Here is a 13286-nt window from a genome sequence, read left to right on the forward strand (position 1 = left end):
TTGCATTCATTTTAATCTACCCTGTCCTATATTCTCAGACCTCTGATTTATTCTTCAGTGGCATTCAGTCTTATTGCCATCTCTTACCATTCAGGGAAAAAATAGGCCTACAAAGAAAGAAGATTCTTCTTTTACTTGAAGAACCTTTTTTTTTCCCACTATTATTTGTATTGGCTGATATAGAATTTTTAAACTGCATTTCTCATAAATAAGGAGAGAATGATGTCATATACGTGTGTCTTTTCATTCCCATTTCTGTGTATATTTTCTTGTTCCTTTTATATATGTCACCAAACCTTATGTCATCTCACAATATTATATTTATGGTAACCGAGCCCAATAGTAAACCTGTATTGCTAGCATTAAACCCATGTTTGTTAGGTTAGTATCATTCAGCATGTCATTTCTTTTGCAGACTTCACCTCACCTTACTTCACTTCATCTCTGGATATTCTTCAGTGACTTAAAATGAGCAAATTTTTCCAAAAGTAACCTGCAAAGCATTAAATGTTATCTGTCCCTGCAAAGCTGTTAATTTAACACTATAGCTCTTGAGACAATCATATGATTAGGTTTGAAAGTTTTTTTATTACAAAAAAAGGTTTTTTTTTAATTTTTGTGTTTGTTTACCTGGACTAATTGGAAACTAGGTTATTACAAAAGGATGTGTTTGAGTCATATCAATGAGCTAAAGGTTTTCTTGTTTTTAGACTAGAAGAAGTGGAAGAAAAATATCTAAAGAGAGAATCAAAACCAGAAGATATACAGATGATTACAGAACTAAAAGCCATGCTTACAGAGAGAGACCAGGTCATAAAGAAACTAATTGTAAGATATTTTATTTTTGGTATAGTCCTGTTAGTTATCAATAGACTGTTGTTTGGGAAAACATGGAAAATTTTTAAGTAATTCTAAATGAAAATGAAAAGTACAGAATATCTCCATTGCAACTGAACATTTGACACGTCAAGTATTAAATATGTCATTACCACTAAACACTTAATATACCTGTGAAGTATATCTATGTATGTGTATTATACATATAGAATTAGAACTGGCTGGGAAGGAACAGTTAACACATCCATGCACAGTTTAGGAAATCATGTTAATTTCCTAAACTGTGTTCCACCACTCACTGATCCAGAGATGCTATATAAAAAGGATTCCATGGTCTCTTGTGGACTCAATAACCTAGAGGTGCCAAGGGCCCTGAGAAGGGTGTCTGGGAAGAAAATACAGATTGAACAATAAATAAATGTCCTTCATTAAAGCCATTTTTCCTTAAGGATGTAAAAATATACAAGTGTTTTAAAATTTATAAAACATTTCAGAATCTTCTAAAATGATATGTCAATAATTAAAATACTGCTTTTTACTGCTACTAGTAAATGAACATTTTTCAAAGTAAAACAAGAAATAGAATCCTAATCACTGTACATGTTCATTGATTTATTCAACTAAAATCTTTAGGTATTAGCATACAAAGAGAGCGTTGAGAGCAGCATTTATTTCTTAAGTCCTTTTATTAAAAGTATATTTCTTGGGCTGCAGTTGTGGCTCAGTGGCAGAACACTTGCCTAGCACGTGTGAGTAACTGGGTTCGATTCTCAGTACCATGTACCAATAAATAAAATAAAGGTCCATTAACAACTAAATATATATATGTGTGTGTGTGTGTGTTAAAATTTAGGAAATTCATCCTGTTTTCTGGATCTAGAAGTACCGCTGAAAACAAGAGGGTAGATTAGGTTCCATAGATGGAAGTTGGGAGGAGGCCTTGGGTAAATAGTGTGGTACACTGCTTCTATCCACCAATCACCCAGTGTTGTAAGCATCATACACATGAGCACAGGCTTCATAGATAGCTCTATCTGGTAGCTTTAGACTCATGGAAAATTACTATCTTTTCACACATGCAATTAGCAGTTTTGATAAATATATTTTGTGGTCCATAAAGTAGCTATTGGTTTTCCAGTTCTTACTCAGGAGGGATATTACAGAAGCATAGTTTATCTTCACAGAAGGGTAGGTTTTAGGCATCAAAGAATAAAGAAACTTTCCAAAGCAACACAGTTAGTCACTAGCAGGGCCAGAAATGCAGCCAAGCATTGTTTCACCCTCATGAGCACCATAGTTCTGTAAGACTTAAATGACAGTCAGTAGTAAATAAGAGGAAGATGAAGGATCTAGTACTGCTAGATTCCAATAGAATCTAGTTCTACTAAAGCACAACCCTAAATTCTCACCCACACTCTTCTACTTGTTGTCCTTACTCATTGAAGCCAAAGACAAAGGTTTTATATGGTCCATTCATTTTTTTCCCCTGTTGCCTTTGATAAAATACAGTGGTATCTCAAAGAAAAGGTTAGATGAGTTCAAGTATTGAAGAATAATGATATGTCAGAGAGTCATCTTCATATATAGAAACAACTCATCCATACACATAGGCCCATAACTATGAGTTAGACCAACTCAAACACCACATTCAGCCCTGTGAAACAGAGATGAGATCAAATAAAACCCTTGGATCTGGTCTCGAATGAAAAGGCATTAAGGGTAGAGTTGAGACCCTGAGCATAGGGTTAAAAAGTATTGAAAACTTACCTATCAGAAACCTTTAAGACACCAACATCAGGTCTAGAAATCTTTGAACAAGGTATATAGGTTTATTCTAAATTTTGAATGAAACAGCATTTATACGTTTAAGTTTCTAAATACTCAACAGAAAATGTTGAAAAGATGTTTATAATTCTTTTGCACAGGAGGATAATAAATTTTATCAGCTGGAATTAGTCAATCGAGAAACTAACTTCAACAAAGTGTTTAACTCAAGTCCTACTGTTGGTGTTATTAATCCATTGGCTAAGGTATGTACTATAAACACTGTAAAATAGGGGCATGACTTACACTTGATTAAAAATTCACTAAATTATTTGGAGAGGCAAAGAATAAAAATCTCAAAAAATGTTTTTTTAATTTAATAATCTGGCACCAGAATTTATGAGTTCTTTATTAGTTTCAGAATGAAACTGTTTAATATTTATTTGATATGCCTTAAAATATTTTACTAATGAAACCTTTGTTCTTTGTTTTTTGTATTTCCAAAGGAAAAAAAACTACTAACTTTTCTTTCGTAGATTTCTTGTCATGTCCTTACTGATCACAATCCTTCATGGGGTCCAGAAAGACACTCCAATCTTGGAGACCCATCGCTATCTCTAGCTTAAAGCCTACAGTCTTGGGCTGGGATTGAAAACTCAGTGGTACAGCACTTGCCTCTCACATGTGAGGCCCTGGGTTCAATCCTCAGCACCACATAAAAATAAATAAATAAAAATAAAGATATTGTGTCCATCTACAACTAAAAAAAAAATATTTAAAAAAAAAAAGCCTACAGTCTTAATGGAATTTATTTTTGTTTTCCAGAAAAGGGCTTTAGTGGGCTGAGCACTTGTCTCACATGTGTGAGGCACTGGGTTCAATCCTCAGCACCACATAAAAATAAATATAAATACTGTGTGTTCATCTACAACTAAATAAATTTTTTAAAAAAGAAAGAAAAGGACTTTACTTCTTGAGTATCAAAATTAAATATAGCTTATTCTTATACTTTATTACTCTCCTAAGACATATATAGAAGAGCCTTGAAATGGACATGGCTAGATCTTATACTTTCTTTTACCCCAGTTTCCATGCCTCTGATTATAGTGCTTTGACTACATGGATATTCAATGAATATTTGCTTAGTTGCAAAATTTCAACATATTTTCGTCAATTCACCATATATTATTCTGGAAATAAAGCAATGTATATCATAATAAATAAATAAATGTATATCAGCTTCCCAGGAGTTATGAATCTTTGGGGAGAAATCAGTAGTAGAATAAATAAAAGTGCTAATGATAAAGTTATTTTTTCTTCAGATTTTATTAAGTTTCTAATCATGATAATTTCTAGTAGGCCCTTATTCACAAATTTTGCTTCCAAAGCTCTTAAAACTTCTCTGTTAAGAACACTGAACCCATCCTTCTTTTTACAAGTTAAAATGCTTCAAACTTTAAACTTAAACATGTTTTGTGCAGTGAGATGACTAAAGTAGAGAAGCTTATAGCTGTTATCTCTAGAACCTTAAATACTTCCTGACTTAAGAAATTATATAGACAGTTCTGAAGAAATTAACAGGTGGATGGATGAATAGAATTATTTTTAAAGTGATAATTTAGGGTTGCATAACCTTTTTAGTTGTAAATCAAAATTATAAGACTTGTTGAATTAAGACATTAGAAATATGTTTTCATTTGTTATTTTATTGGAATGAAAATTTTCAACTATAAAACCATTACTGTAGAAATTCACAAAGGATGCTTTTGATTTCTTAAAAATAGAGTACTTAGTATGCCCTCTGGTGATTAGAATAAGAAAATGCAAGATAGATTTATAAGAACTTCTCAGCTACATTTGATCCCTAACAATTACTTCAGTTTTCCCAAATAGTTCTGAAGAAGGTATTACTCTTCCTTCTTTTTTTTTTTAACAATAATGTTAAAATAGCCTCCTTGTCATACAATCTATAAATCACAGAATATGACACAAAGGAAAATGTCTAGGTAGTGAGAAAATTACTTTATAATAAGTGAAAGAAAAGTTCTATTGTGTACCCGAATTGTATTTTTTTCAAACTCAAGTCATTTTGAGAGAAAATCATAAATTTAATTAGCATACATCTAGTTATTAAAAAGTAAAAATATTCTAAATATCTTTTAAAATTTTTTTAGTTGTAGATGGACATAAAACCTTTATATATTTATTTGCATGTGGTGCTGAGGATTGAACCTAGCCCCTTATACTTGCCAGGTAAATGCTCTACACGTAGTAGTTTTTATTCTGCATAACAATATTATACTCATTGATTCTAGAAGTATGAATAAAATATTTTGAGACTAAAAGATAATGATTTGCAAGCTGCTAGGTTTTTGACAGTCTGCAATTGTATTCTTTTTATCTCTATTAATTTTAAAGACTGATTAAAATTATATGTAAGAGAAACATTGACTGCTGGGCATGGTGGTGCACGCCTGTGATCCCATTGGCTTGGGAGGCTGAGACACGCGGATCACAGGTTCAAAGCCAGCCTCAGCAACAGCGAGGTGCTAAGCAACTTGGAGGAAACACTATCTCTAGCAAAATACAATATAGGGCTGGGGATGTGGCTCAGTGATCAAGTGCTCCTGAAAAAACAAAAAAAGGGGGGAAAAACATTGATTACTTTTGTTTTCTAAACTTTAAATTTAAAAAAAAAAATTATGAGCCAGCCAAAGCTTCTGCCAATTAATTGAGAAATTAAACTGTTTTACAGATTTAATTTTCTTTCCTGAGAAAGCTGTCACAGTGAATTTAAAACCAAATTATCTCTCTGAGGTTTAGGTCTTAAATAGAAATGTGAGATTTGTTTCAAACTACATTACCAAGTATTTTCTCACTCCTTTTTTTTTTTTCCAGGCAAGAACTGCCTCCCTTTGACAGATGATTAAAGTTCATGGACTTCTCTTTTAAAATTATTTTTGACTTTATTCCTTCTCCTAATTTTAGCCTAAATCCATGTAACCTGATGATTTCTGCAAGACCTACTCTTTCCCCAACTTGTTTCCCTTTTTCCTTCCAATATTCTCTTTTCCTTTCCACATCCTTCTCCTCCCCTAATTTCACAATTAGTGGTTCACAATTAGGAATGAACCACTCCTGAATGTTTCTACCTCATTCTTTCTGTCCTGGTAGCATGTCTGTCTTTGAGGATTCCATGTAGATAACACCTCTAAGGATCCCCAGACCACACTTTGGGTAACACTGGTTAATTTTTAACATCCTAATTTAATACATACAAAGCTTCCAAAATTTTCCTATGCCAAATTTACATCTTCTACTGTTGTACTGTTCTTGTTTTCTCATTTGTCCTTATGCAGGGACTGTCCTCACATGTATTATTTTTAAAACAGCAAAAGAAGAAGAATGATAAATCACCAACAAACAGGTTTGTGAGTGTTCCCAATCTAAGTGCTCTGGAATCCAGTGGAGTGGGCAATGGACATCCTAACCGCCTGGATCCCATTCCTAACTCTCCAGTCCACGATATTGAGTTCAACAGCAGCAAACCACTTCCACAGCCAGTGCCACCCAAAGAGCCCAAGACATTTTTGAGGTGAGCCCTGTCTCACCAGTTATTTTTTTTCTTTTCTTTTTTAACTTGAGAAAATTTATCTTCTTACATTACAGAAATCCACTACTCTAGGAACATCCTAAGAAAAGAAATATTACTGTGAAATATTTTTTAAATATTTATATCACCTCTCTAGTGAACTCCCTTTTTATTCTGTTCAAATAATTTTTTTTATTTTACTGTCAATCCATTTTCAAATGATGGAAGAGGTGTTCATGTAATTCACGTGTTTAGCATTTTAATATTTATGGATGAATTTGCTTCATTTTTAGTGTTGTCACCAGTTTTTATTAATAATCTATCCTTATTGCAGACCTTAAAAATAATTTTTATTAGTTGGTTTTGTTTCTTACATTTTTTCTTACCCGTTTACCAGACTTTTTGTATATGAATCTCTGTAGAACTATTGATTAAATGTATTAATGAGTTAATTTTTAAGTGAAGTGCACCTATCCAGCCATTAGATAAAGGCAGAAAAATGCATTTGTTTTATGCTCACCTTACTACAGCTTTTTTAAAGCTCCTTTAAGTTCAATATTTTCTATTTTTATAATTTTAAATTTTAAAGACTGTAAATGTCAGGTAGTACCACTAATAAGAGTCTTACAAGTAGAAGAGTTTTCTTTAAAACTAAGTGATTTATGATGTAGTTAATGACTAATTTTAAATAGTGAAAAATAGTAAAATAACATATCTGAATGTGACTTCTGCTAAATACTTTGTGTTGCTTATTTTCCTTTGTGCATGGGTACGTTCAGGTATCAGTAAGATGCATGTGCATGAGCTCAAGGAACATGACTACTGGAGTTTCCATTACACATTGTTGCGTGCCTTGTAATTTCCCCCAAAGACGGTAGGGATTCTTTTTTTTTTCTCAAGTAACCTGAAGAACCTTTAGTTATTAAGATAGTATAAATTATGTAACTTTGAAGACAAAGACTATTTTTAATGCACTCCTTTTCTTGGAGTATCTGCTTATAGAATTATGAAATGAAAGTATAAAATAAATATGCAAATAGTAAAAAATACTATACCTTGACTTAGTTACTTTAATTCAATTATATATAAGGACATATCTGTGAAAATCAAATGTTTTTGTCAGATTCTGAAATTTTAATTAACTAAAGGGGAAAGGTGCTCAAAGAGAATGTTATTTTATTCTCTTAATTCCCACAATTTTTCCAGAAATTTTTTTTCAAAGGTGACATTATTTTTCTCAATTGTTTTTTTTTTAATTTTTAATATTTGTGATGGGGCTCCTCCTTAACTGGCTGATACACTCTGGCCCTCTCATGAGTGGAGAATTGATCATAGTGTAGAGGGAGTAGCAACTCATTAAAACATAGCTTCTGACATGGGGAACCAGTTGGAAAAATCTACATTGATATTTTATGTGCTTTTTCCCTTTATTTTGCAAAACCTCTTAATGTTGGGTTACATTCTCTCTTTTTGTGAATTCAGTCCTCCTCAGAGTGAAGCTTCCCCCGTGGCTTCTCCAGATCCCCAGCGCCAGGAGTGGTTTGCCCGGTACTTCACGTTCTGAAAGAATTGTGTTGACACAGCTCTGTGTGGACTGTTACTAAGAGCATGACTTTATACAAATCCTTATGTGAACAGGCTTTCCTGTGTCAAACACTGTGAATGAGAAAGTATTTGTTTTCCAATTTAAAAATCCACTGTATTTCCTGTCATATTTATTGGAATCACTCTATAAGGTACTATAATATGTGTGTAATTATAGCAGTTATTTTTATTTGAGATGGAAGAGTCTTTAATCTTTGTAATTACTGCATAATAAATTTTGTTAAAACAAACAAGAATTCTTTCTTTTTTTCTATTAAATTTGCTTCCATTTTTAAATACTTTTTAAATTCCAAGTGAGACTTAACAAAAAAAGTATATTGCATTAATGATTATGAAATCAAGTTATTTGACTATTATAACAAAATGTGATAATTCGTTATTATGTATAATTTTAACTAAATTGTTCAAATTTACAAGGCTAGAATTGAAGCATTTGTGTAAATTCTGGACTTTGAAGAATGTAAAATAAAACATTATTTTAGTAATGCATATTTTTGAAGAATCTGGGTGAACTTGATGAATACAAATAATACATGACCAATGGGTGATTATAATAATGTTAAATACCAACTTTTTTTAAATGGTTACATAATAGCCTGTGCTAAGGAGCAGTGTAAGGATTATCTCATTTAAACCTCATAAAATCCTGAAGGAATAAACCATTGCCTGTGAGTTTGCACAGTTGATAGCTATCTCTGTTATTTTCCTGGAAAAATGTTTCTACAAAATACTTAATTTGAATTGGGGTTTTCTTTCCCTTTAACTAAAAAAAAAAGAAAGAAAAGAAAGAAAAATGAGTTTATGCTTATTGTATTTATTTATATTTTGGATTTTAAATATTTTACATATTTTTATTATAATTATACATAATATGAGGGTTCATTGTTACATAGATATACATGTACACAATATAACCATATGATCTGATTCATATTGTTGCCCAGAATTTCCCCTTTCCATTCATCTTCCCCCACCCCCATTCCTTTCCTCTACTTTACTAGTCTCCCTATAATTTTTGTGAGATTCTCCCACCTACATTTCCTTTTCCTTTTTCCTCTCAACATATGAGAGAAAACACAACCCTTAACTTTCTGAGATTGGCTTATTTCACTTAACATAATGCTCTCAAGTTCCATCTATTTTCCCACAAATGACATAATATCATCTTTATAGCTGAACAAAACTCCATTTTGTATATGTACCACATTTTCTTTATCCATTCATTCATGAAGGACACCTTGCTGTAAACGTGGTTGGGCATATATCACTATAATATGATGACTTTAATTCTTTAGGATACCAAGGAGTTATATAGATGGGTTATATGGTGGTTCCATTCCAAGTCTTTTGAGGAACCTCCATATTGATTTCTATAGTGGTTGTCCTAACTTATAATTCCACCAGTAGGGTAAAACTGCTCCTTTCTCCCCATATCCTCTCCAGCAATTTTTTATTGTTAACATTCTCAGAGGTTGCCATTCTAAGTGTGATTTGCATTTTCCTAATTTGATTTGCATTTCCCTAATTGCTAAAGATGTTGAACATGTTTTTATATACTTGTAGGCCATTTTTATTTCTTCTTTTGAGAAGTGACTGTTTAGTTAATTGGCCCGTTTATTAATTGGGGATTTTTTGTGTGTAGCAACTTGTTTTTGTTTTGTTTTGGGAGGTTTACTTAATTATATATTTTTCAGTACTGGGGATTGAACTTAGGGGCACCTTACCACTGAGCTACATCCCTACCCCTTTCTATTTTTGAGACAACATCTCACTAAATTGCTGAGGTTGACCTTAAGCTTGCAATCTTCCTATCTAAGCCTTCCAAGTTGCTGTGATTACAGGCTCACTTCAGTGAACTGCAGGCATGCCCTCCTGGGTGGTAATTTTATATATATATATATTGTGGATGTTAATAGCTAGCAGATTTTTTCCCTTTCTGTAGGTTCTCTATTCACATTCTGAATTGTTTCCTTTGCTGTGCAGAAGCTTTTGTAATTTGGCATCATCCATTTTTATAAGTCCTGGTATTATTTCCTCTGAGCTTTAGGAATCTCACTGAGGAAGTTGTTACTTTTTTCTATATGTTGGCATGTTCACCCTATTTTCTTCGAGGAGTTGCAAAATTTCTTTTATCTTTATATTACTTTTGGTAACATGGCCATATTAACAATATTCTCATATTCATGGACATGGGAGTTCTTTCCATATTCTAGTCTCTTCTTCAGTTTCTTTCTTCAGTGTTCCATAGTTTTTATTGCAGAAGTCCTTCACCACCTTGAATACATGTATTCCTAGGTATTTTTTTGTTTTGTTTTGATGCTATTGTGAATGTAATCATTCTCATGATTTCTTTATCAGATTAACTTTAGTTTGAAGTCTGCTTTGTCAAATGTGACAGTAGCTAATCCTGCTTGTTTGGGGGCTCCATTTGCATATTATAATCAGTCTCTATCATTTCACTTTCAGCCTGTGGCTATCTGCCTCTATATAGTTGGGTTTGTTTTTTAATTCATTATTCCTGCCTATGTCTTTAATTGGAGAGTTTAGACCCTTCATATTCAGTGTTATTTGTTTGTTTGTTTGTTTATACTGGGGATTGAACCCTGGGACACTCAAACACTGAGTCACATCCCCAGCCCTTTTTATATTTTATTTTTAAACAGGGTCTTGTTAAGTTGCTTAGGGCCTCACTAAATTGCTGTGCTCACTTTGAACTCAGAATTTCCTTCCTCTAGCTGGGATTACAGGCATGCTCCACTGTGCCTGGCTATTCAGTATCATTTTAGAGACATGTTTATAAATTTCTGTCATTTTGACTTATTTATAATGTATTTTATAAATAAACATTTGGCCTTTGGTTACTTACTCTTCGAATGAGATTTGTTCATTTGTGATACTTGGAATTTGTTTTTGATTCTTCCTTCTGTGTGTAGTATTTTTTTATATTTTCTATAGTCCTGGCTTAGTAGTCCTGAATTCTTTTATTTTTTGCTTATCTTTGAATGTTTTTATTTCATTAGCAATTCTGGAGGATAGCTTTGCCATAAAAATGTTCATTAATGATGTGTTAATGATGTGTTCCAAACCCTCCTGGATTTTAGAGAGTGTGCTGAGAAATCAGAAGTAATTCTGATTGGCTTACTTCTACATGTGTCCTGATATTTTTCTCTTGAGACTTTTAGAATTCTGTCCTTGTTCTAAATATTAGGTACTTTAAGTATAATGTGTTGTGGAGATTCTTAGTTCATCTTGTCTATGTTGGGTTCTGAATACTTCCTATATCTGGATGTCCATCTCATTCCAAGGATTTGCAAAATTTTCTTTTATTTCCCTGAAGAAGTTATCCATGCCATTAGCCTAGACTTCATAAACACTCTTTGATCTCAGTGATTCTTAAATTTGGTTTCTTAATTTTGTGCGAGAGTACTTGTATATTCTGGTCATGATTCTTTTCTTTGTTTTTCTTTCTTTCTTTTCATACTATCTGAATGTTCAAGGCTGGCCAGTTTGTCTTCCAGCTCGTGAGATTCTCCTACATGGTGTACTCTATTTAAAGAGTGACTTTCAACTGAACATTTTATTTTGATTTATTGTTGTCGTGAAAGCACGGCCCAACTAGCAGGTTTCTATGAGGGGCGAAAGAAGATAAGAAAAATAAAGACTCACACACATTTATATGTTTTTGAAGATAAAGCTGGGGTCAGGTGGAGTGCTGCTCTCTGATAAAGAATCAGGTCTAAAGAGTTACATCAGCGGGCTGGGGATGTGGCTCAAGCGGTAGCGCGCTTGCCTGGCATGCATGCGGCCCAGGTTCGATCCTCAGCACCACATACAAACAAGGATGTTGTGTCCGCCAAATACTAAAAAATAAATATTTAAAAAAAAGAGTTACATCAGCAATCTTCATTTATATATGTCTCATCAGGTTAAAGACTATACAAGCATTATGCATTATTCTTTATTCAGGAAAGTTACAAGACTAACAACATTATGACTTTTTCATAGTTGCATTCTTCAGATGCAATGTTAGTGCAATGTTAGGAGCTTTGTGTAGCTCTGAAGAGAGTCCATTTTTTAAAGTTACTGTTATGTGGGTAGGTTCAGGAGCTGGTGAAACATTGTGGTTGTCTAGCAAGAAAGTTCCTCTGAGGTTAGGGTTGTGGCTCAGTGGAGCACTCGCCTAGCACATTTGGGACGCTGGATTCGATCCTGCACACCACATAGAAATGGATAAATAAAATAGAGGTATTTTTTCAAACAACAACTAAAAAATAATTTTAAAAAGAAAAAGAAAGTTCCTCTATTCCCAGAAGCTATGTGCCTGAGCAAGGTCAAGGCTGACAAGACTCTAGCAGAATCTCCTCATGGAAAGCATTACCACAGCAGCTAGGCAGCCTGCACCTTTGCACAGAAACATTCCCAGGCACCAGGCATGCCACAGCCATAAGGGCATCAGAGACCCAACTTGTAGTGTCTTTCTTTTCCAAGATTTCTCTTTGGTTATTTTTCAGTGGCTTGTTCTTATTGGATTTCTCGATATCCTATATTAACTTCCTTAATTCATTCAGTTGTTTTTCTGTGCTCTCTGGGAATTCCTTGATCACTTTGTATTCATCCTTTTGAATTCTTTATTGATATTTCATCCACTTAGATGTCTTTGAAGTCAGCTGTCCTAAATTAAGAACTTTAGAAGGTATCAAGTTACCTTGTTTTTCCTATTTCTTGTATTCCTGTGCTGAGTTTTGTGCATCTGTTGAGATGAATTTCTCTTCTATGGTTATGTGTATGTTTTTAGGACACACACTTCTCTTGGCAAAGCACTCTGGGATACCAGGTATTTATGAATTTTTCAATTCATTTCCAAGTGGGTTGTATAGTATAGTTTTCCTGCTAGTTCTTTGGTGATTATGAGTATATTTCAATACAGCATGTGCTGTGTCAGAGTTTGAGGATCCCACTTTCCCTATGGGTCTCACAAGAATGGGATTCATGGGCTGAGATTGTAGCACAGTGGTAGAGTGCTTGCCTAGCACATGTGAAGCAATGGGTTCAATCATCCACACCACATAAAAATAAAGAAAAGTATTGTGTTCATATACAACCAAAACTGTATTTTAAAAAAGAATGGGATTCTTTTTTCAACAAGTCTTGTATCCAGCACAGTGTATGAGGTACACCTGCTCTTCCTCAGTTAATAATACCATATTCCAAAGGGATATGGAAACAATATACATTGAGACCCTCATACTTGTGGTGCCCATAGTCTATGTGGTTCATTCTGTTTTTGCTGTAGAAGTGGTTGTCCATGAGGAGAACCTAAGGACCTCTCCTTAGGGGTTTTTGTCTCCCCTGTTATTTGCATTAAGGTATTATTGAAGTTTGAGTATAGTTAGTGTGTGGACCCAGGTGCAGTTTCTTTTGGCTGGGTTTTGGGTATAATTCAGCAGCAGAGTCTCTACCCTGTGAACTGGTAGTACACCTCACAGAA

At 33.6% G+C, this 13286-nt stretch overlaps 1 protein-coding gene across 3 annotated transcripts in view; it reads left to right on the forward strand.

Moving 5' to 3' along the window:
* Fam184a (family with sequence similarity 184 member A) overlaps positions 1-7896 on the forward strand; it is a 124450-nt gene extending 116554 nt beyond the window's left edge. For 2 of the 3 annotated variants that reach the window (XM_076859784.1, XM_076859785.1), the window contains 4 exons: positions 711-828; positions 2763-2867; positions 5994-6196; positions 7676-7896. In XM_076859784.1, the coding sequence (XP_076715899.1) occupies positions 711-828; positions 2763-2867; positions 5994-6196; positions 7676-7757 (508 nt within the window). In that variant the 3' untranslated portion in view covers positions 7758-7896. The remainder of the gene's footprint in view (positions 1-710; positions 829-2762; positions 2868-5993; positions 6197-7675) is intronic. The other variant, XM_076859786.1, reaches the window with a different exon arrangement.
* Positions 7897-13286: the final 5390 nt, after the last annotated feature.

This window comes from Callospermophilus lateralis, chromosome 6 (assembly GCF_048772815.1).
Source record: "Callospermophilus lateralis isolate mCalLat2 chromosome 6, mCalLat2.hap1, whole genome shotgun sequence".
NCBI lineage: Eukaryota > Metazoa > Chordata > Mammalia > Rodentia > Sciuridae > Callospermophilus > Callospermophilus lateralis.